The following is a 15,788-nucleotide window of genomic DNA, read 5'->3' as shown; positions in this document are numbered from 1 at the left end:
CTTCAAGACTATTTTACTTTGAAGTTGTTGGTCTTTCAAATTCACGTTATTTTATAAGTAAGCAAACCGGTTTGCATATATTTTCATCAATTTATTGTTTAAGACTCTCAAGTCTCGGACTTGTAGAAAATATGGACTTTGAGACACTATAATCGTAACACAGTTTTAAGTTGTTAATATGGTTTTAAATTGTGTTCAATTTGACGTAGATAAACTTGTGTGATTGCCAATTTTTCCAAGAACTTATATCAGATGATGATGACGCAGAGAGCCGTCGAAACTAGTTCTGATTGAAATATATGTTGTAATTTCATCTATACAACAGTTTTTATGTATTGAATAAGGTGGATCAAAATTATAATAAAAGTTGTTAGCCTGTAACTGACCGAGAATTTCCAAGATCTTAAAATTTTCACTCTTTATCCCTGAAGAATATCAAAGTATGGAGGCAATTTTAATGACAGTGCAGAATATCTTTCAAGGCGTTTCATGGCTAAACAGTAAGTCCTATCACAAAATGGATGGCACAATCTCCATTCAATTTGGAGTGATCAACAATTTTGGTCCTATGATCTCTTATTATATCTCTATTCCTTATGTGTTACATTTGTCCCTATTTGTAGAATATAGCTATATTCTGCTCTCTGCACATATAGCAGTTTGTAGTCTGAATGACTTATACAAAAGACAGAATCATCTAATTCAACACGAACATTGGCCCATCCAATTACGTGAGCCAAATTCTATGGTTGTAGCAATCACATTAGTAACCATACTTAATGCACTGTGAAAAAACCTTATCCAAATTTCACCCTATTCAACGTTTCTAACTAAAATTTTACCCATAAATAGATGAGACAGGAGCATATATCCTAAGACCAGCCACTTAGACCGCTAAATAAGGTGTCTTATGGTACAACGCTTTCTCGATATGATGTAATCTTAATTAGCAGTTAATCTGCAAATGAGGGTTTGTAATATTGTAAACATGCAATCAATTGTAATATTGTAAACATGCAATCAATCTATATACATTCATTGAAGTATATTTGTAGCAATGTAAAAAGGGTGTGCCTGCCAATATAATTAATATTTTACAAATCGATAGTGACTCTCAGCAGAAGGGCATCTGCTAATGACATCATTACTCTCTACATTGACACTGACTGGCAACAGGAATGGGATCCTTCTCCAACTCCTGTGTAACTGGCATCAGTAAGGAGGAACTATCATTGTAATGAATAATTCTCTTCCCGATCTAACTGGCAGAAGTCAAGGAAGTAAGCAATTCTGTTCAAAACTCCTGTAACCGATGGTGTTTCGGAGTAGGCAAGTGTGTCCGAAATTATATATCTAAAATGTGACTAGCATTAAGCATTCTGGCATTGCTATGATAATGGAAACTCATCAACTCCGTGTAATTGTCATTAAAAAAGGGGCCTGACATTATAATGATGACAGCACAACTCAGTTTCAACTGGCAGTAGGTAAGGTGACTGCTATTATAATAAAATCTCCTCAAATGTAATGTGTCTGGAAGTAGGAAAGGGCGCTTGCCATTGTAACGAAAACACCCCAAATAGATTGTGACTGAGTAGAAGGTAATGGGGCCTCTCATTATAATGAAAGCTTACCTACCTACTTGATAGTGAATGGCAGTAGGCAAGTGAGCATGCCCTTATCATTAAAACTCTGTTAATCGCACCTTACATTGGAATCAACATACTGGAACTTCACCCTGCTGTTTCTGGATAATGCTAAGTGACATGCAATTTAAAAAAACTCTTATTTACTGCATGTACAGTAATTTACTTCAATATCCATATACAATGTATACAATGTAGAATTCCATAGTGCTGCACAGGTACACTTGCTTATAATCAATAAGATTACACAGGTGTTTCATTTGGAAGCAACTATAAAATATCCAGTAACAGTAACAGAAAATCTATCTTATAGCAACTCTGTGTTTCAAACTATTTGCGAAGTCAAAAGTATTAGAAGGAATGATACCAGCTCCCAAATGATATACCGTATAGATCTTTGGAGCAATCCTAACGGCTGCACAGTACATAATGCAAGATCGCGGAACAACTTCAAGGAAAAGTGAAATTAGGTAAGTAAACACTCAAACTCATGTAAGACTATCAGTTGTATGCATTAAAATGAAGGGTCAACCACTGCTATCGTTTGAGCCATTTTCTAACTATCTTCATTACCTGACAATGGCATATCAAATCATATACATTACCTCAAGAGAGTTTTCCTGTGTTGACTCTGGCTCTGTTAACTCTGATTTGGCTTCTTGTTTCAGAGCTATCACTTCTGATACATGTTCACTATTTTCCTGTGGAAAATAAGATATATTAATTATGCACATAACAGACATCTACAACTAAAGTCACCAACAAGTGGGCATGATAATTCATGACCTGCCAGTATTAAAGTTACTTTCAAAATTTCACAAATGTTAAGGAAGATTTCTACCAGCAGAGGATTGTTAAAACCAAAGGCTCTACAACTTACTCCTTATGTCAGGGAAAGGGTGAGACTGAGAACCAAATATAAAATGAGAAACATTTTATATCCACATCAGAAGATATCCTACCAGGGGCAGAATTGGGGCCATCTCTCTTAGAATTTAGAAGGAAGTTGCCATAGACATAAACACTAAATCATATGAACTGTTTTTATATGTCTAATTTGATGATTATTCAAGCTTTTGGATAAATATTCACATTTTGCTCTACTTATACCCTCTACGTTAAGTTGGTAAATTTATAGTGATGGTCCAATTTTACGAACTTGAGGGTCCTGAGAAGGACTTATTTGGGTATTTTTCCTCCTTAATCTTTGACAGAGAGGTTGTTTAAGGCAGTTCGGTCTCATCGTGATTATTGTTCCTCACTTAGCACCACCCAGGGAACACGTGCAGATTAATGAGGAGGTAAATTTGCGGACGTGAGCAACAGTAGACCCTTTCAACTAGAAGAGACTATAGAAGCAATGAAGTGCATGAAACCTGGAAAGGCAGCAGGTGTTGGTGGCATTTATCCCGAATTTCTGTTACACTGTGGTCCAGTTACTGTCAGATGGTTGAACACCTTCTTTTCCAACATTGTAGAAGCAGGTTATCTGCCACCACTATTCAAGAAAACCAAGATCATTGCTATAGTAAAGCCAAACAAAGACCCTTCAAAAGTTGAAAATTACTGCCCTATTGCACTGCTTAGTTTCATATTCAAGCTGCTAGAGAGACTGATTCACCATAGAATCTCCTAAGCCATCAACAAGGTTGTCCCTATAGAACTAGCTGGATTTAGACCAGGAAGAGGATGTGAGGAACAGGTGCTAGCAGTAGCAACTCAAATCGAAAATGGTTTTGAGAAGAAGTTGATAAGCATGGGTGTCTTCTTACACCTAACTGCTGCTTATTATATGGTTTAGCATGACAAACTGCTGCTCAAATTCATTAGTGTCACCCCTTGTTGGAAACTAACCACTATAATGGGCAATATGCTGAGCAATATGTTTTCCAAGTGTTTTCAGAAAACTCTGCAAGTAAGGTGCACAAAATAAATGATGGGCTCCCACATGGATCTGTGCTGTCTCCACTCCTTTTTAATTTGTACACATACAATCTTCTACCAAGTCTAAGAAATTTATTTAAGGTTATGATATGGCCTTGATAGCCCAGAATAAAAGCTTCCCCGAAGCTGAAGCAACATTAACATCAGATCAGAAGATATTGGATGAATACATCGAACACAATTCTCTTCAACTGAATCCTCAAAAGACTGTTCTTTCAACTTTCCATCTGCCGAACAAACATCCAAATTACAGTCCTACAGTCAGTTTCAGAGATGAGATTCTCCAATACTGCAGTAACCCTAAATACCTAGGGGTGACCCTGGACAGATCACTAACATACAAAATGCATCTCAAAAATGTAGCAGCTAAAATTAAAACCCGGAACAAAACATTATAGAAGTCAACAGGGACCAGGCAGCAGTCCTTAGATCCACAACTCTGGCTCTTTCGTACTCAGTTGCAGAATACTGCTGTTCTACATGGTTAAACAGTGCTTACACTAAAATAATTGACACGCACCTCAATCAAGCAATGCGCCTCATCACAGGGTGTAGTTGATCTACTAACATGCACTAGCTATCGGTTCTAAGTAACATTTCACCCCCACCCCAAAGAAGATCTGTCATTGCCGAACACATGGAGGAAAAGTGAAAACAACCCACTGTTACCAATACATTCAGATTGTCCAGTATTATTACCACAGCGATTACAGTCCAGACAACCATCGTGGCAACAGCAATTAATCTGCAAGAAAATTGCTTGAAAGTACTAGATGCATGGAACAAACATTGGCAGAGCCAAAAAAGCCTGACACATCATTACTTCATTAAATCTCCATGGGAGCACAGCCCGCAACCTTTCATTCACCTCTATGACAGTGGTGTATACTGAATAGGATAAGGACTGGCCAGGGAAGATGCAGAGCAATACTGAACAAGTGGGGATGGAAGCCCTCTCCTCATTGCGACTGCGGGGAAGAACAGCAAAACACAGATCATATAGTGCTCGAATGTCCCCTCACAGCATTTAGAGGCTCAATGAAAAACCTCCACAACCTAACACAATAAGCCATTGAGTGGATTAACCATCCGGACATAGTATTGTGAATATTTTTACAAACTTGAGTGTGTGTATATTTTATAAATAGCTGATATTCCTCCTTTCATCATGCTTTAAATAAATAAATAAATAAATAAATAAATGAATGAATGAATGAATGAATGAATGAATGAATGAATGAATGAATGAATAAATAAATAAATAAATAAATAAATAAATATGTCTAATCATATTAATCATCTTACAGGTTGTTTGAACCACTTCCAAGTGTTAAACATGTTCTAAATTTTTTTTATTCTCAGCATATAGTTTGTAGTCCAAACTCAAACAACTACAAATGAAATGTTGTAGCACTACAAAGATGTTATGTAGTTTCCTGTGCAGAACTGTGGGGATAAGAACAACATCAGTGGAGGGTCAGGAGTGTCGGAGTGTACATCCACACCTTCAGAAGCTCTTTCATAATCTACTACGACACTTTTAAATTTCTCACTTGGATTCATAAAACCTCATCGGCACTAAAGCGGTGGGGGAGGGACTGTAATCAAAAGCATATGTTCTAATATAAGTTCACTTACTAATAAATGTGTATTAAAGTATAAAATGCTAGGATATACCAACTTAATGCATTCTGTATAGAAGAGAACAGTAACCAAGCTATGGAAAGGATGAAAAAAGATGCACAAAACGGAGAGGGAAATAATGACAAAGAGGACAGAAAAGTTCATTTTTAATGTGTCTTAAGTCCTTGAAAGGGTCTGAGCCCACTAAGAAGGGGCATATTAAAGAAAATATTCTCAGAAATCATGCATTCTAGAGTCCTTAGACATGGTTCTCTATGTAACATAGACTCTGATCTGTAATTGAGGAATAAAATGAGCTAATCACTCTTTTTTCCTTTCTAAATGAATTCAACATCTGAGCAAAATACTTATTTTGAGATAAATTATATTAAAATTTTGAGCTATTTTATCTCCCATATAGGCAAATCTGCTCTTTCCTTTACATGCATATCTTCCAGCAGATTGTGGATGTGAGGATAACCCAGAGTAATCACAGCTGTATTGACATTCTGTTTATGATGATGATGCCTTTTGTTTTAAGGGGCCTATCATCGAAGGTCATCGGCCCCGACATTCTGTTTAGCAGACTGCTGTATCCAGTCTCAAAAACACTGATTAAAGATTTGTGATTTATCTTCTTTTACACTAGTAAAGATAGGAGTAATAATTATTAACATGTGGTTCTAATGGGGGTGCGATAGTATTGGAGTATATTCGAGCATTAAAAAAGTACAATGGGCCAACGATCATCTTTTATAATCAGAGCAACCAAAGTAATTTTGATACTGATGGTGAAAAGTGCAGACTAATCCAATTCCAACTTCATCAAACTTACAAACAGTTCCCGATATTGGCACACTAATGTTTAACATAATTTTGATATTTGTACAAGTGTGATGCAGTAGCATTATAAGAAATACCAAACCTAGACTTCTTGATCAGGAGTGCACTCAAATGTTAGGATGAAGTTGACACAGAACATAAAAATTATCAAAGGTGGAGTACAGAAGTATCCTCACATCTTGGATATATTTAGACACCATTCTCTACTCAAGTGCCTGTAACTTATTATTCAACAAGCAGACATTTATTCTCAGAACAGTGTACATTAATTGCTGAATTTTAGCATTAAGAAACTTCTGAGCAATATATCATCTATAAATCAGCAGTTCACAGTGTTTGCCACAGATTCTTAATGTCAAGTCACAGTGATTCACTCAACATCTCTCTTCCAACTTTCCAGGTTTTCAAAGACTCTGAGTTGCCAGATTGATGTTCAGGAGTTCACTTTCATGCCAGTATAACTACAGACATGTGCTGGGATAATTCAGCTTCATCAAATACCTCTAGACCGAACCTGAATCACACTCACTAACATGAAAATATGTCACCATTTTACTTTCTGAGCTATCAGAAGAAGAGCCATTGAACAGAAAGCCACAAACTCAGAAGATTGCAATGGACTGTGATTAGAGTAGCAACAGACAGGGCAAGGATAGATCATGAAAATATCTTGCTCCTTCTCGAAAATATTCCACTGCATCTCCGCCTTCATCAGGTTGTTTTCTTTAGATGAGCTATACTCACAGTAAACTGTCAAGGCAGAATTTTACTATGTGCTCACTCAACATTAGTAACATCGTAAAGATGTTTAAATGATGCAAATCTTACCTGGAATTTATTTTTGAAGAAAAATATGTTCACCATGAGAGCCAGGGAAATACTGGCCATAACCTAATTCAATCTAGCACCCATCATTTTGCATCACTTCAGCAACTACTAGCACTGCAATTGGCTGACATATGATGGGAAATGATGTCAATCCCACAATGATTCCATTATGAAACCATGCAGAATAAATTCATAACTACACACCCTCCAGACATCCATTTCAGTAACCAACAGAGGTAATCAGTTAACAACACACAGTCAGACATTGGGTATTTAACACATGGAATGCCCTGAAGCTTTGACCTTGAGACACTGCCTATCCCAACTTTGTCGCAAGCTGGACTTAACCAAGGCTCATTCGCTGTCAAGCCCACAACATTAATACAGCTTCTGCCACTATAAAACACAGAATACTCAATGCTACAGATAAAATGATCACACATCAGCCCTAATCTGGGGGCTTACACCACCAGAATCCCTGTCCTTGTCTCATGAACAATGATTTTGTCACTAGCTAAATCCATAGATGTACATCAATACTGTTATTTATAATTCCTAAGTGTTGGCAGCCTTGGTTAGCACACTGTGGTGTTTTCTCACACAAAAAAACAGAGAGAGACCTACCATGCCTAGATGTCCATCTAGAAAATGGAGACTGCTGCTGTTAATAATGGGTAAGCTCACAGTAAATTTTGCTCCTGCCAAACTTATTCAGCTACTATCTCTATAAACTTATCTGTAATGAGACTTACAAGTGATGCATTTGTTGTTTCTTTAAGCCAAGCTGGTTCCTCTTTGATCTTTACTTCCTGATCCATTTCACACTGCATCTGAAGTAGTTAGAAGGTACTGGGGTTGCTGATTACTTCCAAAAACCTTACACTGGAACACAGGACAGAAATATATATTACCGTACTGCTGTCATTGCTACTTAGGTTATTTGTCAACAGACTAAGCAACAAGCTTGTAATGTTACACGACTATCAATATTATGATCATACAGAAAAGACCAAAAATTTTAGATGACTGTTGATATCATGATCAAACCTATAGGACTTTGAGTTTTCTATGACTGATGCTACGATCATAGCTAAAATCCTCCAGTTTTACATGTCTTTTAATACAGTTAATTTCTTTGTAATCATTTAAGGCTAGGAAAAACAACAGATAGGGAATCTGCCATCTGGGCGACTGGCCTAAATGCTGAACAGTAGTGCTTGATTGTTTGATTGATTGATTGATTGACTAATTGATTGACTGATTGAAGAGCAAGGATTATGAAGATAGGGGCATTAATTAAGGTTAAATAATGAGAAAATAGGGAAACCATGGTAACCATGTGCAGGGTTGCTGATCATGGAATTCGAACCCATGCAAACTCACTGCCACTCGCCCCCAAGGAAAATCTTTTTACACACCAATAATTATCTGGAAAAATGTTATGGTACGAAAGAGAGGCAGCCTACTGCTGAGGAAAATATGAGGACTAAATACTGGAAATCAATCAATCGAACAATCAATCAATCAATCAATCAATCACTACTGATCTGCATTCAGGGCAGTCGCCCAGGTGGCAGATTCCCTACTGTTGTTTTCCTAGCCTTTTCTTAAATGATTGCAAAGAAACTGGAAATTTATTGAACATCTCCCTTGGTAAGTTACTCCAATCACTAACTCCCTTCCCATAAATGAATATTTGCCCCAATTTGTCCTCTTGAATTCCAACTTTATATATTGTGATCTTCCCTAATTTTAAAGACACCATCCAAACTTAATCGTCTACTGATGTCCTCCCACACCATCTCTCCACTGACAGCTTGGAACATACCACTTAGTCGAGCAGCTCGTCTCCTTTCTCCCAAGTCTTCCTAGCCCAAACTTTGCAACATTTTTGTAACACTACTCTTTTGTCAGAAATCGCTCAGAACAAATCGAGCTGCTTTTCTCTGGATTTTTCCACTTCCTGAATCAAATAATCCTGGTAAGGGTCCCATACACTGGAACCATACTCTAGTTGGGGTCTCACCAGAGACAAATAAGCTCTCTCCTTTACATCCTTACTACAACCCCTAAATACTCTCATAACCATGTGCAGAGATCTGTACCCTCTATACACTAGAACCATACTCTAGTTGGGGTCTCACCACAGACAAATAAGCTCTCTCCTTTACACCCTTACTACAACCCCTAAATACTCTCATAACTATGTGCAGAGATCTGTACCCTTTATTTACAATCATATTTATGTGATTACCACAAAGAAAATCATTCCTTTGACCTGTACAAGACCCTTCGTAACAGGACCACATGGGCCGTAAGGAATGCTAAAATAAGACACTCACAGAACATTTTCCTACCTCGAAACACAACAACAATCTGGAAAACCGTTTAAAAAATGGGCATAGGTGGAAATAAAATACATACTGCTGACATTAAACTATCACTGGATGATTTAAACCAATACTTTACTACAAGACCCATTAACATTGACGAGACAACAAAAGAACATACGATTAACAAAATTCTACACAATGGCAATACTAACAATGGAGGAGAACAGTTATATTTTTCCCTCGTAACTCCTGCAGAAGTGAGACAAATTGCAGGATCAATAAAGACAACTGCGACAGGATGTGACGAGATTGTTCCACAGTTACTGTTAAAAACTCTAGACGTAATCCTACCAACTCTAACCCACATCATTAATACCTCACTGATAACCGGCATATTCCCTTCCCTTTGGAAATATGCAATTGTTCGCCCACTCCCCTAGACCACCAATCCCGTGGAACCCAAAGACTTTCGATCCATTTGCATTTTACAATTTCTGTCCAAAATTTTGGAGAAAATAGTTCACAGACAAATAACTGCATATTTAAATAATAATATGCCTCTTGACAAATACCAGTCTGGTTTGAGAAGCAATCATAGCACAACTACTGCACTGCTTAAAGTTACAAACAACATACGAGTAGCTATGGATAAGGGAGAAGTTACTGTTTTAACTCTTTTAGACCTTAGTAAGGCCTTCGACTGCGTTGACACGGACATACTAATAGCAAAAGTACGTGCTCTTAATTTCTCACAAAGCACACTATCCTGGATGTGTTCCTACCTCTCTGATCGCCGGCAGTGTGTATCTACAAGTGAAAATTTCTCTTCATGGCAATATGTAGAGACTGGAATACAACAGGGGTCAGTGCTAGCGCCACTCCTATTTTCAATCTTCATTTCAGGACTAACACAAGTAATTAAACAATGTCAATATCATGTGTACGCAGACGACATACAGATATATACACACGCACATCCTCGTGACTTACTGACTGCAATAAATAATATGAATGACGACCTAGGAAGAATATGTAGGTGGGCCGATGACCATGCACTAAAAATCAATGCCCAAAAATTGCAGTGTATTCTTTTAGCTACCCAAAAAACCCACGCATGACTTACAGACGTCCATACCCACTTGGTAACATTAAGAGGCTCTCGGTTACAATTCAAAGACTCAGTTAAAAACTTAGGGATGATAATGGATAAAAACCTTAGTTGGAACGATCATGTAACAGATATATGTCAACGAGTGTTTTATTCCTTACATTCCCTTAAAAAACTCAGAGATTTACTCCCCCAAAATGTAAGAAAACTGCTTATCCAAAGTATGGTAATGCCAATATTCGACTACTGTGACGTAGTATACAGTAACCCGAACACCTCACTTTGCATCAAGCTCCAAAAGGCACATAACGCATGCGTTCGATTTATTTCAGATATACCAAGGTTTAGCCATATTTCTCCCGCATTTGGTAGGCTTTCATGGCTACACTTAAGAGAGCGACGAAATTTACACACTCTTTCCTGTGACATCGTATACTGAACCTTAAGACACCTGAATCCCTTGCCACACAATTCCATTACCAAGCATCCCTTTCTAGTATTCCTACCAGATCATCATCCAGCGCAGTACTAAGCATTCCCATTCACTGCTCAACTGGGTACAGTAGATCATTTATAGTCGCCGCCAGCCAAATTTGGAATTCCCTACCTGCTAAAATTAGGAGCGTATCAAACCACCTCCACTTTAAGAAACTCTGTCAAACCTGGTTAATGAATAATAATAATTTCTTATAACATAGTAGGACTAGATCATAGCTGAGTTATTAGGTTATTTAAAACATATAATTGATACCTTAAGATATTAAACTGTACATAATTTAGTGTATATTTAACTCTTCATGTAGGTGTATGTATGGTCGGACAGAATAGCAGGCTTCATAGCCTGAGTCCCACCAAACAAACAAACAAACAAACAAACAAACAAACAAACAAACAAACAAACAAACAAACAATCAATCAATCAATAAATAAATACATAAATAAATAAATAAATAAATAAATAAATCAATAAATCAATAAATAAATAAATAAATAAAATATTAATACCTAGGTATTTACAATGATCCCCAAAGGGAACTTTCACCCCATCAACACAGTAATTAAAGATGAGAGGACTTTTCCTATTTGTGAAACTCACAACCTGACTTTTATCCCCATTTATCATCATACCATTGCCTACCGTCCATCTCACAACATTATCGAGGTCATTTTGCAGTTGCTCACAATCTTGTAACTTATTTATTACTCTGTACAGAATAACATCATCTGCGAAAAGCCTTATCCATGATTCCACTTCTTTACACATATCATTGATATATATAAGAAAACATAAAGTTCCAATAATACTGCCTTGAAGAATTCCCCTCTTAAATTTTACAGGGACAGATAAAGCTTCACCTACTCTAATTTTCTGAGTTATATTTTCTAGAAACAGAGCCACCCATTCAGTCACTCTTTTTTCAAGTCAAATTGCATTCTTTTTTTCCAGTAGTCTCCCACGATCTACCCCACCAAATGCCTTAGATAAGTCAATCGCAATACAGTCCAATTGACCTCCTGAATCCAGGATATCTGCTATATCTTGCTGGAATCCTAAAAGTTGGACTTCAGTGGAATAATCTTTCCTAAACCCAAACTGCCTTCTACCAAACCAGTTATTAATATTGCAAACATGTCTTGTATAATCAGAAAGAATGCTTTCCCAAAGCTTACATACAATGCATGTCAAACTGATTGGCCTGTAATTTTCAGCTTTATGTCTATCACCCTTTCCTTTATATACAGGGGCTACTATAGCAACTCTCCATTCATTTCGTAAAGTTCCTTCATGCAAACAATAATCAAACAAGTACTTAAGAAATGGTACTATATCCCAACCTATTGTCTTTAGTATATCCCCTAAAATCTTATCAATTCCAGCTGCTTTTCTAGTTTTCAACTCTTGCATCTTACTGTAAATGTCATTGCTGTCATAGGTGAATTTTAATACTTCTTTAGTATTAGTTACCTCCTCTATCTGGACATTATCCGGCGAAGCTACAGAGAAGAGCACTCACGGTTTAGTAACATGAGCGACCGCTAGGTGGCGCACGCCAGTTCACTGTCGCACTAGCAGCGCTGAGAGGGAGCGCCGAGAGGAATGACAATGCTGCCAACTGTTGCATTTTAGAACCTCTGAATGACATTTTTTTCTTGCCGTGCGGACAGTATGCGCCGCGGCCATAGTTAAGAGCCTCTCGAAGGGAGTGTGGCTCCCGAAGGGAGCCACTGTTCTCATGACAGAGATTGGCCTCGAGGTGCAAAAATACCTTAAAATAATGATCTTTTCGAGGTGAAAAAATACCTTAAAGTTAATGCAATGGTTGGTAACAAATTCTCGGCCTCATCCTAGGTGTCAGTGACGTCATCCTCTTACTTACGTGACCCAATCACCGTTATAAGCAATGGAGTATGGCGTCTGAAACAGTATTTCTTATTATAAAAGTAAATATACATCAAGGGGCGGGCGGGTTGGTCTCTGGCAAGCGTATTGAACACATCTCTCTTCCTCGATCATTATAAGGTAAAATTGGAATAATTTCAAGTAACATTCTATGTAATAATCGTTGAGTGCCCCTCTCTGTATTTTTACCCATTATCCTTGTAACCAACAATCTCTACATACTCCTGACTTCTTGTGGGGTAATGATATGATACAGAAGAATCTACATAACAACACTTATATACCAAAAATTCTATATATTCAGACAATATTACAGATAACCTAAACGGAACAACTCTCAAGAGTTCGAATCCTACTACCATACTTTGCAGCTTACAATGTAAAGAAGAACTCAACATTCTCAGCGTCATTTTTAATTCGCAAACAGATGTAAATAACATATCAATAAAATACTTAAAATTATACACTACATCTTGTAAGTTCTTTCTCAAACAACCATCTAAAAATTAAATTTATGAAAATTAAAACCATTAAATATAAAATATATTAGGCCAGAATGCCGAAACTGAGAAGGATTAGTATGAACTTAATACGGTTCTCGATTGAGATCTATAAGTTTCACAAAAATAAATTATTGAAACTTGAACATTACCGACAAAATGTTAAAGGTTATAAACACAGTGTAAAATGTCAGAAATCTCAATTCCACAATGAAGATCTGTAACACAAATTAACGGTTAACGTGTACAACTGGCTAATACGTGTCTTATATAACAACATACCTGCCACTTCGAAACAGAACCGGATATTTTAATGTAGTTTAATCACTTAAAACAAACGCTTGAAGAACAAATATGATTTCTAAGATTCCGTAGAAGAGGCTGAATTTAGAAAAGGATGTATTAACACTGACAACTCCGAAATATACGACACTTATTGTAAAGAGCACTGGGTGTAAAGCCCCGCTATGTCTGACCCAATGAGGACCTGTAACAGAGAAGGAACCTCTCCGAGTAAAACAGATGGGAATACACAAATTCGACATCAGTTGCTTCAGGGGAGAAAAATAATACGACAGCGGGTCCATAAGTCGTAACGTATGTAGACAGCCATGGAAGGAGAGATAAACTGACTGAACTTTTTTATTATTATTATTATTATTATTATTATTATTATTATTATTATTATTATTATTGTTGTTATTATTGCGTGTATGAATACCTCAGCGCCTTAGGTGCCGACTTCCCACCTGGAACGGTACGAGTCACTCCAGGTAGAACAACAGAGGGGCAGGGAACTGTTGCTGAGATGTGTGGAAATAGGAGGTAGGGTAAAGGTAGGAAAGGGAAATGTAGAGTACAGGATAGGAAAAGACAGGTGGAACAGGGTCATGGGAAGGAGAAAAGGGAGGAAGAAGTAGCTTCTGCAGCTATCAGGAAAATAGGGTTAACCAGGAGGGGAGGGGATCAAATGAGGTCGGTAGGGTTGAGGCTCTGGTCATGGGGGATTCCATCATTAGACACATGGGGAAAGTGTGTGGAGGAAAGGGAACCAGGGTAGAGTGCTATCCAGGAATTAGATTGAGGCAGATGTTGAGGAAAGTAGAAGAGGGGGAGGAGGGGAAGTGTAAGGTGGTAGTGTTTCACGTTGGTACCAACAGCGTAAGGCAAGCTGATATAAGTACTGGTACCAACATACCTGGAGATGTGTGGGATCTGATAAATGCAGCACGGGTGAAATTTAAGAAAGCGGAGATTGTTATTAGTGGAATGCTTTGTAGGAGGGATACTGACTGGAGGGTGATTGGGGATTTAAATGAGACCATAGAGTGGGTATGTGGGAAACAGGGATTGAAATTTCTAGATCACAATGGGTGGGTAGGAGATAGGGATCTGCGCTCAGATGGCCTTCACTTAAACCGCAGTGGTACGTATAAGTTAGGAAATTTGTTTGGAAGGGTAATAGGGACATACATTCAGGGAAACCGGGTGGCCTAGGGAGCGGTGATAAGGGAACAGGGAACTAGAAATCAAGTAGGGGTGACATAATTGAACTGTAGAAGTATTGTAAAGAAAGGGGTAGAATTAAGTAATTTAATAGATATATATTTACCAGATATTGTAATAGGAGTTGAATCATGGCAGAGAAATGATATTATGGATGCAGAAATTTTCTCACGGGAATGGAGTGTGTATCGTAGAGATAGGATAGGAATGGTGGGAGGGGGAGTATACATTCTGGTGAAAGAAGAATTTGTAAACTATGAAAAAGTTAAAGATGAGACACATGAAATTCTAGGTTTAAGGCTCATTTCTAAAGATAATAGGCAACTTGATGTATTTGGAGTGTACAGACCGGGAAAGGGTAGCACTGACATGGATTCAGAATTATTTGATAAGATAATCAGCTGTGTAGGAAACGACACGGAAAGAAATGTGATTGTAGCGGGAGATCTGAATTTACCAGATGTCAATTGGGAAGGAAATGCGAACGACAGGAAGCATGACCAAAAAATGGCAAATAAGTTAATATGGGAAGGACAGCTGATTCAGAAAGTGATGGAACCAACCAGAGGGAAAAATATCCTGGATGTGGTGCTGATAAAACCAGATGAGCTCTATAGAGAAACTGAAGTAGGCTAATGGTATTAGTGTTCATGATGCTGTTTTTGTCATAGTCAAAAATAAATGTGATAGACAGGAAGCTCTTAAAAGTAGGACTATTAGGCAGTACCATATGGCTGATAAAGCAGGCATGAGGCAGTTTCTACAAAGTAACTACGATCGGTGGAAAACGGTAATTAAAAATGTAAACAGACTCTGGGATGGGTTTAAAGCAATCATTGAGGAATGCAAAAACAGGTTTGTACCTTTAAGGGTGGTAAGGAATGGTAAAGACCCACCTTATTATAATAGAGAAATAAAGAGACTAAGGAGATGCAGACTGGAAAGAAATCAAGTTAGAAATGGCTGTGGAAGTAAGGAGAAATTGAAGGAACTTAATAGAAAATTGAACCTAGCAAAGAAGGCAGCTAAGGATAACATGATGGCAAACATAATTGG

General features: G+C 37.6%; 1 protein-coding gene across 2 annotated transcripts in view; it reads right to left on the bottom strand.

The window, feature by feature from the left end:
* Nucleotides 1-13,645, bottom strand: part of LOC136885276 (zinc finger protein ZFP2) — a 68,969-nt gene extending 55,324 nt beyond the window's left edge. Inside the window, exons 1-3 of one of the 2 annotated variants that reach the window (XM_067157778.2) lie at nt 13,509-13,645; nt 7,637-7,766; nt 2,252-2,347 (exon numbers count right to left, since the gene is read on the bottom strand). In XM_067157778.2, coding sequence (XP_067013879.2) covers nt 2,252-2,347; nt 7,637-7,714 — 174 coding nt within the window. In that variant the 5' untranslated portion in view covers nt 7,715-7,766; nt 13,509-13,645. Of the gene's footprint in view, nt 1-2,251; nt 2,348-7,636; nt 7,767-13,378; nt 13,469-13,508 lie in introns of those variants that run through there. The other variant, XM_067157777.2, reaches the window with a different exon arrangement.
* Between the last annotated feature and the right edge of the window lie 2,143 nt (nt 13,646-15,788).

The sequence above is a fragment of the Anabrus simplex genome, chromosome 14, assembly GCF_040414725.1.
Source record: "Anabrus simplex isolate iqAnaSimp1 chromosome 14, ASM4041472v1, whole genome shotgun sequence".
Classification (NCBI taxonomy): domain Eukaryota; kingdom Metazoa; phylum Arthropoda; class Insecta; order Orthoptera; family Tettigoniidae; genus Anabrus; species Anabrus simplex.
The sequence above is the reverse complement of the archived record's forward strand: the minus strand, read 5'-3'. Positions and strand labels throughout refer to the sequence as shown.